The 14,392-nt window shown below is 44.9% G+C and overlaps 1 protein-coding gene across 1 annotated transcript in view; it reads right to left on the bottom strand.

Moving 5' to 3' along the window:
• Positions 1 to 14,392, bottom strand: part of FAR2 (fatty acyl-CoA reductase 2) — a 41,767-nt gene that overhangs the window by 20,440 nt on the left and 6,935 nt on the right. The window contains exons 2-4 of the mRNA XM_056862966.1: positions 9,777 to 9,952; positions 7,321 to 7,500; positions 938 to 1,115 (exon numbers count right to left, since the gene is read on the bottom strand). Of these exons, the coding sequence (XP_056718944.1) occupies positions 938 to 1,115; positions 7,321 to 7,500; positions 9,777 to 9,952 (534 nt within the window). The remainder of the gene's footprint in view (positions 1 to 937; positions 1,116 to 7,320; positions 7,501 to 9,776; positions 9,953 to 14,392) is intronic.

Raw genomic sequence — 14,392 nt, forward strand, 5'->3', positions numbered from 1 at the left:
TGTATCATTCTGGACAAATAAGTTTGATGTGAAGTTCTGATGAAGATTTTTACAAAATGGGATCAGGAGCCAGCAACCCATCTAGAACTGAAGAGATTATTTACAGCCATTTTTCTACTGATGCTGAAGAGATTATTTATAACTTTATTTATTAACTGATCTACTGGTGATGCATCGTTGAAGAGATATCCACAACATATGGAAGAACAAGCTCAAGGATTGTATATGGACTCTTGATTCTATGCCAGTAGAATTATTGTGTATTGTTACTTTGGATGTATTTCAGTCAGTATATATAGGTAGTCATAACGTTGGTATATAATTAAATCTATAAGTATTGTCCCTTAGCCACATGCTTTTGTATTTTGGGGTTTTAATGCATTGTTGATGTGGCGTGGCTTCTATTTTTTCTTGATCAGGAATTCTCTATGTCAGTGGCTACTCAAACCTCATTTCTTGATAGTAGTTTAAGGGATGTGGGGTTGAACATTTGACAAAAGGGTTCCCCGGCTGAAGTGTCCATTTACAAATTGCATGTGCTCTACATTTAAATCTAAATTCTGCACCATGGTAATCCATATTATGGAACCTATGTAAACCATGCAAATTAAGCACCCCAGAGATCTAGTTCTGAATTTAGCCTCGCCGTGCGTCTAAAAAAATCTACACAATGGGGTGAACTGGGAATAGGGAAGATTTTTCTACAAACCCAGTTTCCCCAGTTTCCATTAACTCCCATACAAGACTAACCATGAAACCCCCAGCAAGCCATGGTTTCAAATCCCTGGGATTCTGCCAGCTCCAAGAAGCACAAAGGAGAGCATTCCCTTTTGGATTTTTGACATGACGGCTTCCTGCCAGGAGCAAAAGCTAACATGACAACCGCAGATGGGTTTTGTAGGGTACTTGGCAGAAATGGAAGAGCGGCCATGCTTACGGGAAACGGTTCGTGCCAGCTCGCTCCCACGATGGACGGCCGGATGATGGCAACGCTTAAGCTGCCTTTCTCTTGCTGAACCAGGTACTCGGTCAAGGCTTTGGTGAACGTGTAAGTATTGGGCCAATCTCCAATCAGCTTGGGTGTAATCTCTTGAATGAGAGACTCATCCATCCACCTAATGGGATTCAAAAACAATATATTCCCCGTGAAACAATATGTCAGCGGCAAAGGGGAAAGAAAGGACATCAAGGCTGGAGAAACAGGCTTCACAGTCAAAACGAGTAACGTTTCGGCACTCTCCTTCACAGGAATCTTTTCTTGTGCACACTTCGGTTTGAGTTAGCGATAGAATGCACCTGCCACATTTCTGCCCCTGCAGCCATCAACTGTGACTCACAACTTTTTTTTTTTAAAAAAAGATTAAACATAATCCAATCAACAAAACACCACATTATCTCATCAGTCACAGCAGCTCTGAAAACCACAACACGGCTTGGTGTGAACTCACAAACCAGATGCAAGGAAAAGATCAGACAAATAGAACAAACCCCACTGGGCACCTAAAACATGGAATCCAGGGAATATTCCATAAAAGGGGGTCCCAAAAATGGGGGGGGGAACTGGACCAAAGGTCTTCTCTCCAGCAGTCACCCACCTAACACCTAGAAAAAGGCCTCTGAAAATGATCTCAACTGACAGGCAGGTTTCCAGAGGAGGAGGGGAAGAGTTGGTTTTTATACCCCAATTTCCCCTATCTTTAAGGAGTCTCAAACCATCTTACAATCACCTTCTCTTCTTCTCCCCACAACAGGCATTTGTGAGGTAGGTGGGGCTGAGAGAGTTCGGAGAGAACTGTGACAAGCCCAAGGTCACCCAGCTGGCTTCAGGTGTAGGAGTGAGGAAACCAAACCGGTTCACCAGATTAGAGTCCACCGCTCATGTGGAGGAGTGAGGAATCAAAGCCAGTTCACCAGATTAGAGTCCACTGCTCTTAACCACCACACCACGCTGGCTATCCTTCAGTTATTCTAATTCCAAACTATTCTGGAAACAGCTGGAATGCCAAATTCCTTGTGTATATGGAAAGAGATGCCTACGAGCAGACTGTCTGCCTATTCCGGAAAAGATCGGATCCCCTGGCGGCTAGATGCAAAGGAGGGCAAATTGGGGCATGACAAGAACTGAATCACTGTTCTGCAGAGAGGCTCTGTAGAGATGCAGGTTTTCCCCCGCTTGCATGACATAGTTGCCGCTGCACAGCTGTTCAACATGCAAACGTTGTGCCCCTCACCTTCCAAATGCAATTCCCCCACCCCAGGCCTATAACAGCAGCGACAGAAATTAAGAAGGTGAAGCTTTTATCCATCACTTTATCGTTCAGCCTGAAAAAAATGTTACCTGCCAAGCTTCTTCGTGATAACCTGCAGTTAAGCAAACGGTAGGGTTGCCAGCCTCCAGGTACAAGCTGGAGATCTCCTGCTATTACAATTAGTCTCCAGCCGATAGAGGTCAGTTCCCCTGGAGAAAATGGCCACTTTGGCAATTGGACTCTATGGCATTGAAGTCCCAAACCCTGCCCTCCTCAGGCTCCGCCCCCAAAACCTCCCGCCGGTGGCAAAGAGGGACCTGGCAACCCTAGCAAAGGGCCAGAGCAGTAAGAAAAAAGGTGGCAACTGGTGTTCATTTAGGAATTTGAAGCCTCTTCAACAAACAAATTAAGTCCCAACACTCGCACGCTATTTATTCCACAATACTGTTTATTCCACTTGTATTTATGGTGGAAGGAGCCCCATGGTGCAGAGTGTTAAGCTGCAGTACTACAGTCAAAAGCTCTGCTCACGACCTGAGTTCGATCCCGACGGAAGTTGGTTTCAGGTAGCCACCTCAAGGTTGACTCAGCCTTCCATCCTTCCGAGGTCGGTGAAATTAGTATCCAGCTTGCTGGGGGTAAAGGGAAGATGACTGGGGGAAGGCACTGGCAAACCACCCCGCAAAACAAAAGTCTGCCTTGGAAATGTCAGGATGTGACGTCACCCCATGGGTCAGGAATGACCCGGTGCTTGCTTGCACAGGGGACCTTTACCTTTTATTTATGGTGGAAACATTAACCTGTATTCACGGTTACCGTATAGTTAGAATTCCTTTTTGAATTCTGGTTCCCCCCCCCCCCCGCCATTGTTAATTCCCTTCCCTCCTCGATGGTTACTCAAACGTTAATCCCTTCAAATCAAAAGTCAAACCTCCAGGTGCCTCCAGACCAGCTGAGGAAACAGGTAATCTTCTGGATCTGACAAGGTTTGACTTAATCTCACGTTCAGGACAATCAGCTTTGGAGGGCACGCTGAGGCAAAGAAGAGCAGCTCAGGTCATCCAGATCGACTGGCACAGGATTCAGCGTGCCCGTCACCGGAATGCCGCAGAGTGTGCCCTAGTATATCATGAGTAGGGTTGCCAGCTTCAGGTAGGGAAATACCTGGAGATTTGGGGGGTGGAGCCTGAGGAGGGCGGGGTTTGGAGAGGGGAGGAACTTCAATGCCATAGAGACCATTTTCTCCAGGGGAACCGATCTCAGTTGCCTAGAGATCAGTTGTAACAGTGGGAGAGCTCCAGCCACCACCTGGAAGCTGGCAACCCTATTACTGAGGCAGTTCTGTTTCTCAGGTCGCAGTGATGTGCTTTGGCAGTAAACATGGGGTCCCAAACCCAAATGGAGCGGATAATAGGAATGCACAGGGGAGAAGTGGTGGGCAAGTAGGGGGTTACTTCATCCTTTCCCTCCTCATCCTCCTTCCCCCTGGTTTCTTACAAGTCCTAATCTCGCTAAAGCAGGGCTCTGCAACAGACAGCTCCAGAGCCAAACATGGCTCTGTCCGAAACAAAAAGGTGGTCTCCAAAAAAGGAAATGAAATCATTAGGCTAAAGTCTACTAGAGGGGTAGGAAGGAAATCCACAATAACTGGTCTGCGAAGGGAATGTCAGGCACAGATTTTTATGGGGCTTGAGGGCTTCTTATTTCACACAGAAAGGGAAATGATGGAGGTAAACAGCTGCCAGCTAGCCAAGGGCCTGGGCACTAAACTATCGTGTGGGGCGCTCCATCGTATAATAATGGCTTACTGTGAGACCTCGTATGTGCCATTTCCTAATAAAGGACTTGAAACTTTATGGATGATTAATCAACATGTTATCAGCAATGTTAACTTCTTCTTCTTCTTAAGTTGTATCATTTCGGTTATGCAAATAGTTTAAGGAGATCGCTGAGGCAGGATTTGAACAGAAACCGCAAATGGAACTGCAAATGATTATTAAAAGAAATCATTCATCAGGGACCCCAAGAAAGCATGGTGTAGTGTTAAGAGCGGTGGTTTGGAGTGGTAGACTCTGATCTGGAGAACCGGGTTTGATTCCCCACTCCTCCACATGAGTGGCGGAGGCTAATCTGGTGAACTTGATTTGTTTCCCCACTCCTACACACAAAGCCAGCTGAGTGACCTTGGGCAAATCACAGCTCTGTTAGAGCTCTCCCAGCCCCACCTACCTCACAAGGTGTCTGTTGTGGGGAGGGGAAGGGAAGGTGATTGTAAGCCGGTTTGAGTCTCCCTTAAGTGGTAGAGAAAGTCGGCATAGAAAAACCAACTCTTCTTTTTCTTCTTCGTCTTCTTCGTCACATTTTTGACCCTTCGGTTTCTACAAGACCAACAGCCCCAAAGCAAACAGAATTTCATCCTGCTGATACTATACTGATGTTCAGGAGAAAGGCAGTCTTGTAAATATTTTAGATAAATAAATCTAATGATCGAATGCCATCATTGCAATTTGGGCTTCAACAGCAAGAGGCCAAGTTGTTTTTTTTTTGCCTCAGGCTCAGCCTGTTCCCTTGTTGATAGCAGCTGTGACTCTCCAAATCTGCTCTGCTCCTCCTCCTCCTCCTCTCTCTCTCTCTCCCCTCCCAATTTAACTGATCTTTCAATTCAGATCACAACACTGGATGGCTGGGAATATTCTGCTGCTGACCACTCCCTCGACGCAGAATATTCATGAACATTCTCAACGTCACATCAGTTCAGCCAAGAAAGGCCATCGCCTTGGTGGCAAAGGTCAACCAAACCTTTGAGCATTTTATAATATATACTCGAACCTTTTAAATACTTTACAACTGACACCAGTACCCTGAATACATTATTTCCAGGCAATACGGCATGTACAACCAGCTCAATAAGCCACGCTATGGTGACAATCGCCTTATTGATTCGGCTTAATTACAGTCAAATCAGTTTGAATCTCAAAATGATTTTATGCATCATTAACATTCTGATATCCCCCGGGGTATCCTGGTCTCGTCAGATCTCAGAAGCTAAGCAGGGTTGGCCCTGGATAGTATTTGGATGGGAGCCCTCCAAAGAATACCTGGGTCATGACGCAGAGACAGGCAATGGCAAACTACCTCTGAATGTCTCTTGCCTTGAAAACCCTACGGGGGTCACCATTACTCAGCTGTGACATGACAGCAAAACCAACCAACCAACCAACCAACAGACCACTCTGCTCCACAACCCAACCTCTGCTGGAAAAAGATGATTTTAGGCAACTCTAGATAACCACTGAGTGATTACTGTTTTCAGAAAAGTGGCATATAAATATTTCAATGAATAAAAAATAATTCCGTGAAGTAGGTAGTGGTGTAGTGGCTGAGAGCGGTGGTTTGGAGCGGTGGATTCCGATCTGGAGAACAGCGATTGATTCCCCACTCCTCCACATGAGCGGCGGAGGCTAATCCTGTGAACTGGATTTGTATCCCCACTCCTACACACGAAGCAATCTGGGTGACCTTGGGCCAGTCACACTCTCTCAGCCTCACCCACCTCACCGGGTGTCTGTTGTGGGGAGGGGAAGGGAAGGTGATTGTAAGCCAGTTTGAGTCTCGCTTAAGTGGTAGAGGAAGTCGGCATATAAAAACCAACTCTTCTTCTATATAAAATTATATACACATATAAACTACCTACTTCACTGCTATCTTTAGATATACAGATAGATAGATAGATAGATAGATAGATAGATAGATAGATAGATAGATAGATGATAGATAGATAGATAGAAGATAGATAGATAGATAGATAGATAGATAAGACAGAGAGACAGACAGTATTTTTCATGGAGCATATGATATGCTCTAATTTCATTGTGCAATCCAGTTCTATAGCACTGCTTATTGTATGTATTATACGGTTTTTATTGCATTGTTATCTCATAATGTAAGCTGCCTTGGGTCTCAATGAGAAAGGCAAAGTATAAATGAAGTAAATAAACAAACAGCTGCTGAACAATCCGGACTCTTATTTCCAAGACATCTCAAGGAGGCTCATATGGAGAAAACCCATCCCACTGTATAAATGCGTTACTGTTGCTGGCACAGCTGTTCTTGGGGCTAGGGGTGGGGTGGGGAAGCCGTCACTCTTGAGCGTAGAGCTAGCTGTCTCCACCAACCCAGGCTGCCAAGCTGAAGTTGATCTCATGCATTTCAAAAGCTGCTTTTTTAAAACATGCCATGTGGTCCTATTCAGGACAGGGAGGCAAAGTCTGTCTGTTAAGTCTCAGAAGGAACTCAGAGAAATGACATCTTTGTGAAATGTGCACATGGGTTTCAGCATGGGCTGTTGCTCCTTACACTACTGCCTCTGCTCATGGTAGTGGCTGGATCTCTTCATCTGGATCTCTTTATCGTCCCAGAGGGTAGGCACTTGGCCAATAAGAAGGCACAGTCTCTCACAGTGCTCAAGGAGAGCCAGCGTGGAGTAGTGGTTAAGAGCGATGGTTTGGAGCTGGGTGACTCTCTCCACCCCACCTACCTCACCGGGTGTCTGTTGTGGGGAGGGGGAGGGAAGGTGATTGTAAGCCGGTTTGATTCTCCCTTGTGGTAGAGAAAGTCGGCATATAAAAACCAACTCCTCCTCCTCCTCCTCCTTTTCTTCTTCTTCAATTATATGAGGGGAACAATGGCCACTTGGCTGTGAGTTCAAGAAGCAGCTACTGTACCTGACAAGACCGTGAAGGTGGGGAACTAATCTCCGTAGTCAGGAGATCAATTATAGTGGTAAGCAGTAGTAAATGCTTACTGAGTGTGGCCAAAGGCCATTACAAACTTGGTCTAAATAAAACATAAATAAAAAATAGGAATATTAAAAACAATAATCAAGATAGGATGCCACACAATTAAAACGGATTACAAAACTACAGCTTTAAAGTTTCAGACACCACTTCTGCACATATTTTCTTCACAGCCAGAATTTTATGTTGACCCAATTTTTTTTGTAATTGTAAAGTTGCTTGCAGTTTTCTCACAAAGGGAAAAAAATGAAAGAAAGATTGTTTCTACCACTTACTCCACAAGGTCGAAAAGTTTCTTGGGCTCCACGGGAGGAGGGTAGACGACTTCCTCTATGTGCCTCCGGTTACAGTTTGCATAGGCAGTTGAGACGTGAATGAAGGCCTCCAAGTTCTGCATCTGGCGAGCCAGCACCAGCAGCTGCTGCGTGCCCATGACGTTCAGGAGCAGGGCATGCCTGGGCAAGAAGACGTGACATTGCATGAAGAAGGCCAAGCGGCACAAGCCAAAAGCGCCATCCACAATCCAGCTCCCTCATCTCTAACAAGGATGGTCTGAAACGCAACAGTCAAGGGACGCGTGTCTGGAGACAAAACACCCCAATTACTTGTGCTTCTCGATTTTGTCCAAAGGGGGTGAGGGAATGGTTCCACAAAATGGAAAAAAAACACATGCTTCTCTGTGTGGCAGAAATGCACACCTGCCTACTTTGGATCAGATCTATTTCTTCACACAATGCATAGTTAAATTGTGGAACTCCCTGCCCCAGGATGTGGGGAGGACTGCCAACTTAGAAGGCTTTAAGAGGGGAGTGGACATGTTCATGGAGGAGAGGGCTATCCATGGCTACTAGTAAAAATGGATAGTAGTCATGATGCATACCTATTCTCTCCAGGATCAGAGGAGCATGCCTATTATCTTGGGTGCTGTGGAACACAGGCAGGATAATGCTGCTGCAGTCATCTTGTTTGAGGGCTTCCTAGAGGCACCTGCTTGGCCACTATGTGAACAGACAGCTGGACTTGATGGGCCTTGGTCTGATCCAGCAGGGCCTTTCTTATGTTCTTATCTGGAAGACTTCTCTCACCACTTAGGGAGGGCCCCTAGTTTAGTGGTAGAGCACAGTCTCTCTGCATGTTGCAGGTGCCAGAATTTCTAATTGAAAAAAGTAGGCAAGGGGACGCAGAACACCAGATGAGCTCTGGCTAGCATGGCACAGAACAGAACTCCTGGATACTACGCCTCAATTAATGCAGCCTGAAATTACATCCCCATTTTTGCAGCCTCGTCATTGTGCTGGCTCATGTTCGGCCTGTAATCAACCGCAATCCTGAGATCCTTTACATATGTCTTACTGCCAAGACAGACACCCCCCCACCCTAGACATTCTGTGCATTTGATTAATTTTGCCTACATGCAGAATTTTGCACTTGCCTTTGCTTCATTTTCTTAACTTCAGCTCAGATTCCCAAACAATCGAGGTCATTTTGCATTTTATTTCTGTCTGTCTTCTAAGGCTTTTCTGAACCCAGCCCTTGCAAGCCTGTAGGCATTCCTGGTATCCTAACCTGTCTTCCATTTCTTGTGCATGCTTTTTTAAAATTTCAGCTCATTACTTAGCCTTTTAGCCACCCACATGGGATTATTTAGATGTTTCCCATTCATCATTGCTCTCATCTGCAATTGTGTCTTCAGTCACTTTTTTTTTTAGGAACATCACCCATTTGGACTCCTTTCTCTGACAGCTTATCTAGCCATAGAATTCCCCTAGAATTTCTCTACGTTTATTAAAACCAGGTGTCCTGAAGGTACTTGTCTGCCTATACTTGTATATAACTTTCCATTTGCCCTATAAAGTTCCCCCTACTTTCATTTAATGGACCAAAATTCCCCTATTAATTAGGATCAAGTCAAGGATAACCCTTGTTCCTTCCTCCACTTTCTGAAAGAGGAAGGTAGTAGTAGCAGTTTATTGTATAAGACCATAGGCCATTACAATCTAAAAATAATATAACAGCAATTTTTAAATGTACAAACCAATATCATTAAAAAAATACATTAAAATGTGACGTTCAATTCTATCCAGCATTCCACAATTTATATTTGCTTCTCTCTGATTTTCTTGGCTGCCAGGCCATAAAGTGCCATTTTTTTGGGGGGGAAAGTAGGGATCCATATCTGATAACAAATGAATTAATTTATCAGCATCAGATAATGATTGTAATGCAGATACAATGTTTGCCAAAAACATATTTCGGGGTTGAACGTATAAAGGGCAGGCCAAGACATAATGGGGAAAGAGGGAGGTGCCAGCAAGACTTGTAAGGAAATCCTTGGACATTCCATAATCAGTGGAGTTTGTCTCTAACAGAAATCAAAGTAGGTAAATCTTCCATTATCATTAATTCTTGCTTTCCTGAAATAACTGTCATCTGCATAACCCACATTCTTTCCTTGCGGAGTGGTCCGTGGTTTTATTTTTTGACTGTCGTGAGCTGCCTTGGGTAGTTTCATAGAAAGGAGGGATACATTACTTTAAATACATTAACAAATGTTTGACCATTTTAAAAAATATATGATAATCATGACAAAAATACTGATTACTCGCTAGGCATTTCCTTTCCAAAGTAAAATTCCACTTAGGGTTTATTAAGATGCTAGTGCCATTGACTTTACTTCTGAGGGAACCTGTTTAGCGAGAGCTGCAAGAAACCCAAAGGAAGCAGGACCTACTTCAACGGCTCGTCAAAACGAACGGTTGCGGCGCAGTGGAAGACGATGTTGACCTCAGAGAGGAGCTTCTGAGTGTCCTCGGGACTGATAGCCAGGTTGGGCTGGGTGAGCTCGGCATTGATGGCTTTGATCTTCTCATGGAAGTTGGGCCACCCTTCTCGAACTCTGTCAAAGACCTGGAAACAAAAAAAACTCAACCATCAGGTAAATGAGGAGGAGGCCAGACAAAATTGTCATCCGATGCTAGGGGAGGGGCCATGGCTCAGTGGTAGAGCATCTGCTTGGCATGGAGAAGGTCCCAGGTTCAATCCCCGGCATCTCCAGTTAAAGGGACTAGGCAAGTAGGTGATGTGAAAGACCTCTGCCTGAGACCCTGGAGAGCCGCTGTCCGTCTGAGTAGACAATACTGACTTTGATGGACTAAGGGTCTGATTCAGTATAAGGCAGCTTCATGTGTTCATGCGATGCGGCATGAAATAATTTCCTTTTTACACCCACTTATCAGGGTTTCTTGTGAAATCCTCCAGATTTTAAGGTCCCAGATTACCAGAAAAAATTGCTGGAATGGAATTCATAGTGGAATGTGAGGTTTTCCTATAGTTAGAGCACACACACACACACAGAGAGAAGTACAAATAACAAGTTCCTTTGTATGCACTGAAATACAGATATAAAACCAACATAAAATAAAAACCTCCTTTGAACGTTACCCCCTGTGTGCTGCAAAATAGAGTTGTGGTTTTCGGTTAGTTATTAAGTTGTTTCTTTCATTGCATGTGTGTAACGGAGACGGAAGGCGGCATGGTATAGCCTGATCCGGTCAGATCTTGGAAGCTAAGAAGGGTCAGTACTTGGAAGGGAGACCACCAAGGAAGACTTTGCAGAGGAAGGCAATGACAAACCATCTCGGCTTCTCACTTGCCTAGAAAGCCCCCTGCTGGGGTCACCATAAGGCAGCTGTGACTTGACAGCACACATGGGGTGGGGGGTGGGGAGGGAGTTGTTTTAAGAAGAGCCCAGTTGCTCCAGGTCTACAATTTATAATGCTGGTAAGACGGCCCTGGTTTCCAACCAGTCCTGTTTGGACAGAGCTGGGAGCTGCTGTAAACTTTCACTGCCAGCCCTTAGCGATGTACCATTTGAGGAGTACAGCTAGAGGCCACTGCGTCTTTGAAGAGTCCATTTGATGCTAATTCAATTGAGGCTAACCCCTTCCCCCTTCATCCTGAAAGCAATTAAGGACATTCTCCATCTAATCATGAGCTGACTATAGTGCTGCCCACTCCCCCTGGCCACCGGCAGGGGATGGGGAGGGAGGGTTGCCAGATCTAGGCTGAGAAACTCATGGAGATTGAAGATGGAGCCTGGGGAGGACAGGGACCTCAGTGGGATACAAGTAGGGTTGCTAGGTCCCTCTTCACCACCGGTGGGAGGTTTTTGGGGTGGAGCCTGAGGAGGGTGGGGTTTGGGGAGGGGAGGGACTTCGATGCCTTAGAGTCTAATTGCCAAAGTGGCCATTTTCTCCAGGGGAACTGATCTCTGTCGGCTGGAGATCAGTTGTAATAGCAGGAGATCTCTATCTAGTACTGGAGGTTGGCAACTCTAGGTACAATGCCGTAGCGTCCAGCCTCCAAACCATCTGTTTTGTCCAGGGGAACTGATCTCTGTAGTCTGGAGATGACCTGTAATTCCGGGGGATCCCCAGCCCCCACCTGGAGGCTGACATCCCCAGTTGATTGGGGGTGGGTGGGAAGAAGTCTGAAGGGAACATCTGTTCCAACTGAACTGCAGTAATGGTTGCCTTCCCCAGATGCTTCTCTAAGGATTGGCTTCAGATGAAAAGTCAAGGGTCAGAAAGAAACATGAAAAAAAATGCTTACACAGAGACTCTCCTTCTCGTTCAGCTCTGTTGATCTAATTTTCCATAGCAATGTTTTTTTTTTTTTAAATCTGAATAGCTAAAGGAGCTGGCAAATGCATACAGTTTAGAAAGATTTATCGCAACTCCAAAAATAGTTCCGAAGGGGTTGGCATGATGTCTTTGGTCTATTCCTGGCCGAACGGGCTTATCAAACATATCCCAGTTGTGCTTACTGCTGATAAATCTGTCCTCCTGGTAAGGTTTGCAAGATTTTAGCAAACGCCCTAAAGTTGCTTTTAAAATTGCGATTTCAGCAACTTCTTCCCTTTTTTTTTCTGGTGGCTTTTTGGCAGCGGTGAAAGGGAACCTGTCTCCAATTAGGTTTTTGAAAAGTTCATCCCAAATATAAGGGTACTCGGTTCATTTTGTCAGTCCAAATTCCATGCACAAAATCCCTGAACTATGCGATTCGTATAAAAGCGGGGAGGCCAACCTCCCCCTGGCTTGAACAATAATTAGGCCACCCACTGCAAGCATCATCAGTGAATGCTGAGAAAAAATGGTTCCCCCCACCGAGTTCAAAATTGGCTTGTGTTTTTCTTTGCAGACCCATGTTCTTCCACTGCTGTTTAGACACTCCAGTGCAAAGGATGGGATTTAAAAATTGGCTTTGTTGCTACATTTATAGTTTGGGTAGTCTTCCTGCATTATTTATTTATGAGAGCCAGCATGGTGTAGTGGTCAGGAGCAGTGGTTTGGAGCGGTGGAGTCTGATCCGGAGAACCAGGTTTGATTCCCCACTCCTCCACATGAGGGGCAGAGGCTAATCTGGTGAACTGGACTTGTTTCCCCACTCCTCCACAGGAAGCCAGCTGGGTGACCTTGGGCAAGTTACAGCTATGTTAGAGCTCTCTTAGCCCCACCTACCTCACAGGGTGTCTGTTGCGGGGAAGGGAAGGTGATTGTAAGCTGGTTTGAGTCTCCCTTAAGTGGTAGAGAAAGTCGGAATATAAAAACCAACTCTTCTTCTTGTACCTTAGTAGGGTTGCCAACCTCTAGGTAATTAGCACGGGTAAAAGGTACACAAATGCTCAGAGCCAGTTAGCAAAATACAAATATTATTAGGTGCTAGACAAAAGAGACAAACTGTGTGAAGCAAATATTCTTAACAACTGTGACTAAACAATATACAATATATACATGGAATAATTCATTTTGTGGGCAAAAAAGTCCTCTTCTTAAATATTTCAAAGATGATCCGTTCCAATGGTATAAGTTATTCTCAGGTATAAATCCAACAGGTATGGATCCTGCTAATACAACTGATCTACAGCCGATAGAGGTCAGTTCACCTTGAGAAAAGGGCTGCTTTGGCAATTGGACTCTATGGCAATGAAGTCCCTTCCCTCCCCAAACCCTGCCCTCCTCAGGCTCTGCCCCCAAAACCTCTTGCCGGTGGTGAAGAAGGACCTGGCAACCCTATGCCTTAGTCAGCAAGGCAAATTTTGGACTTTGAGGGGTTTGACTCCCCCTCCAATAACCATATTTGTAATCTGTTTTTTGGCAATATCACATATACTGGAGGGACGACCTGCTTATGGGGGGCATAATGGCCATGCTGATTGACTCGAGAATCAAAAACCGGGAATCATGACTCAGACTACACATCCACTTAAAAAAATTAACTTAATTTCAGCAGTCCATAAACATACACTAACACAGAAGAAGAAGAGTTGGTTTTTATATGCTGACTTTCTCCTTCCCTTCCAGAGTGTGTAGTGGTAAGAGTGGTGGTTTGGAGCGGTGCATTCTGATCTGGAGAACTGGGTTTGATTCCCCAACTCCTCCACATGAGTGGCGGAGGCTAATCTGGTGAACTGGGTTGGTTTCCTCACTCCTACACATGAAGCCATCTGGGTGACCTTGGGCTAGTCACACTCTCTCAGCCTCACCTACCTCACAGGGTGTCTGTTGTGGGGAGGGGAAGGTGATTGTGAGCCGGTTTGAGTCTCCCTTAAGTGGTAGAGAAAGTCAGCATATAAAAATCAACTCTTCTTCCTCTTCTTCTTCCTCTCCCCACAACAGACACCTTGTGAGGTAGGTGAAGCTGAGAGAGTTCAGAGAGAACTGTAACTAGCCCGAGCTAGTGACCAGCCGGCTTCACGTGGAGGAGTGGAAACCAACCTGATTCACCAGATTGGAATCATGTGGAGGAGAGGGGAATCAAACCCGGTTGTCCAGATTAAGAGTTCACCATTCCTAACCGCTACATTATTGGAGTTCCTAGTCGAAGAATGCAAGAATTCAAGGTTTAAATCTCAAGCTAAATCCGAAGCAGAGGGCCATTTTTGGAAACAAGGAGCTTACGTCAAAATATAGTTAACATTTCGGAATAAGGTAAATTTGTATATTGTGCATGTTATTTTCAAATGCTGACAGCATAATTAGTATAACATTTGCAAACGGGACACATTTAATGCATTTCGCTTTGCAGAATGTATTCATATTTTTATTTATTCATTTAATTTGTTTTATTTTTCAATTAATATCCCACTCCCTCCCAGCCGAGGCGGGGCTCAGAGCGGCTCACATCATTAAAACATCACAACGTATATCAATAACATATCAATATACAAAAATAATGCAAATTAAGAACATAAATCATAATTTAAAATCCAACCAGGCGCATAATTTATAGCACACGGGGCAGCGGCCAGCCCGGAGGAGAATGGTCAATCAACCCAAGAAACATAAG

This window comes from Euleptes europaea, chromosome 17, assembly GCF_029931775.1.
Source record: "Euleptes europaea isolate rEulEur1 chromosome 17, rEulEur1.hap1, whole genome shotgun sequence".
In the NCBI taxonomy this organism is placed as follows: Eukaryota; Metazoa; Chordata; class Lepidosauria; order Squamata; family Sphaerodactylidae; genus Euleptes; species Euleptes europaea.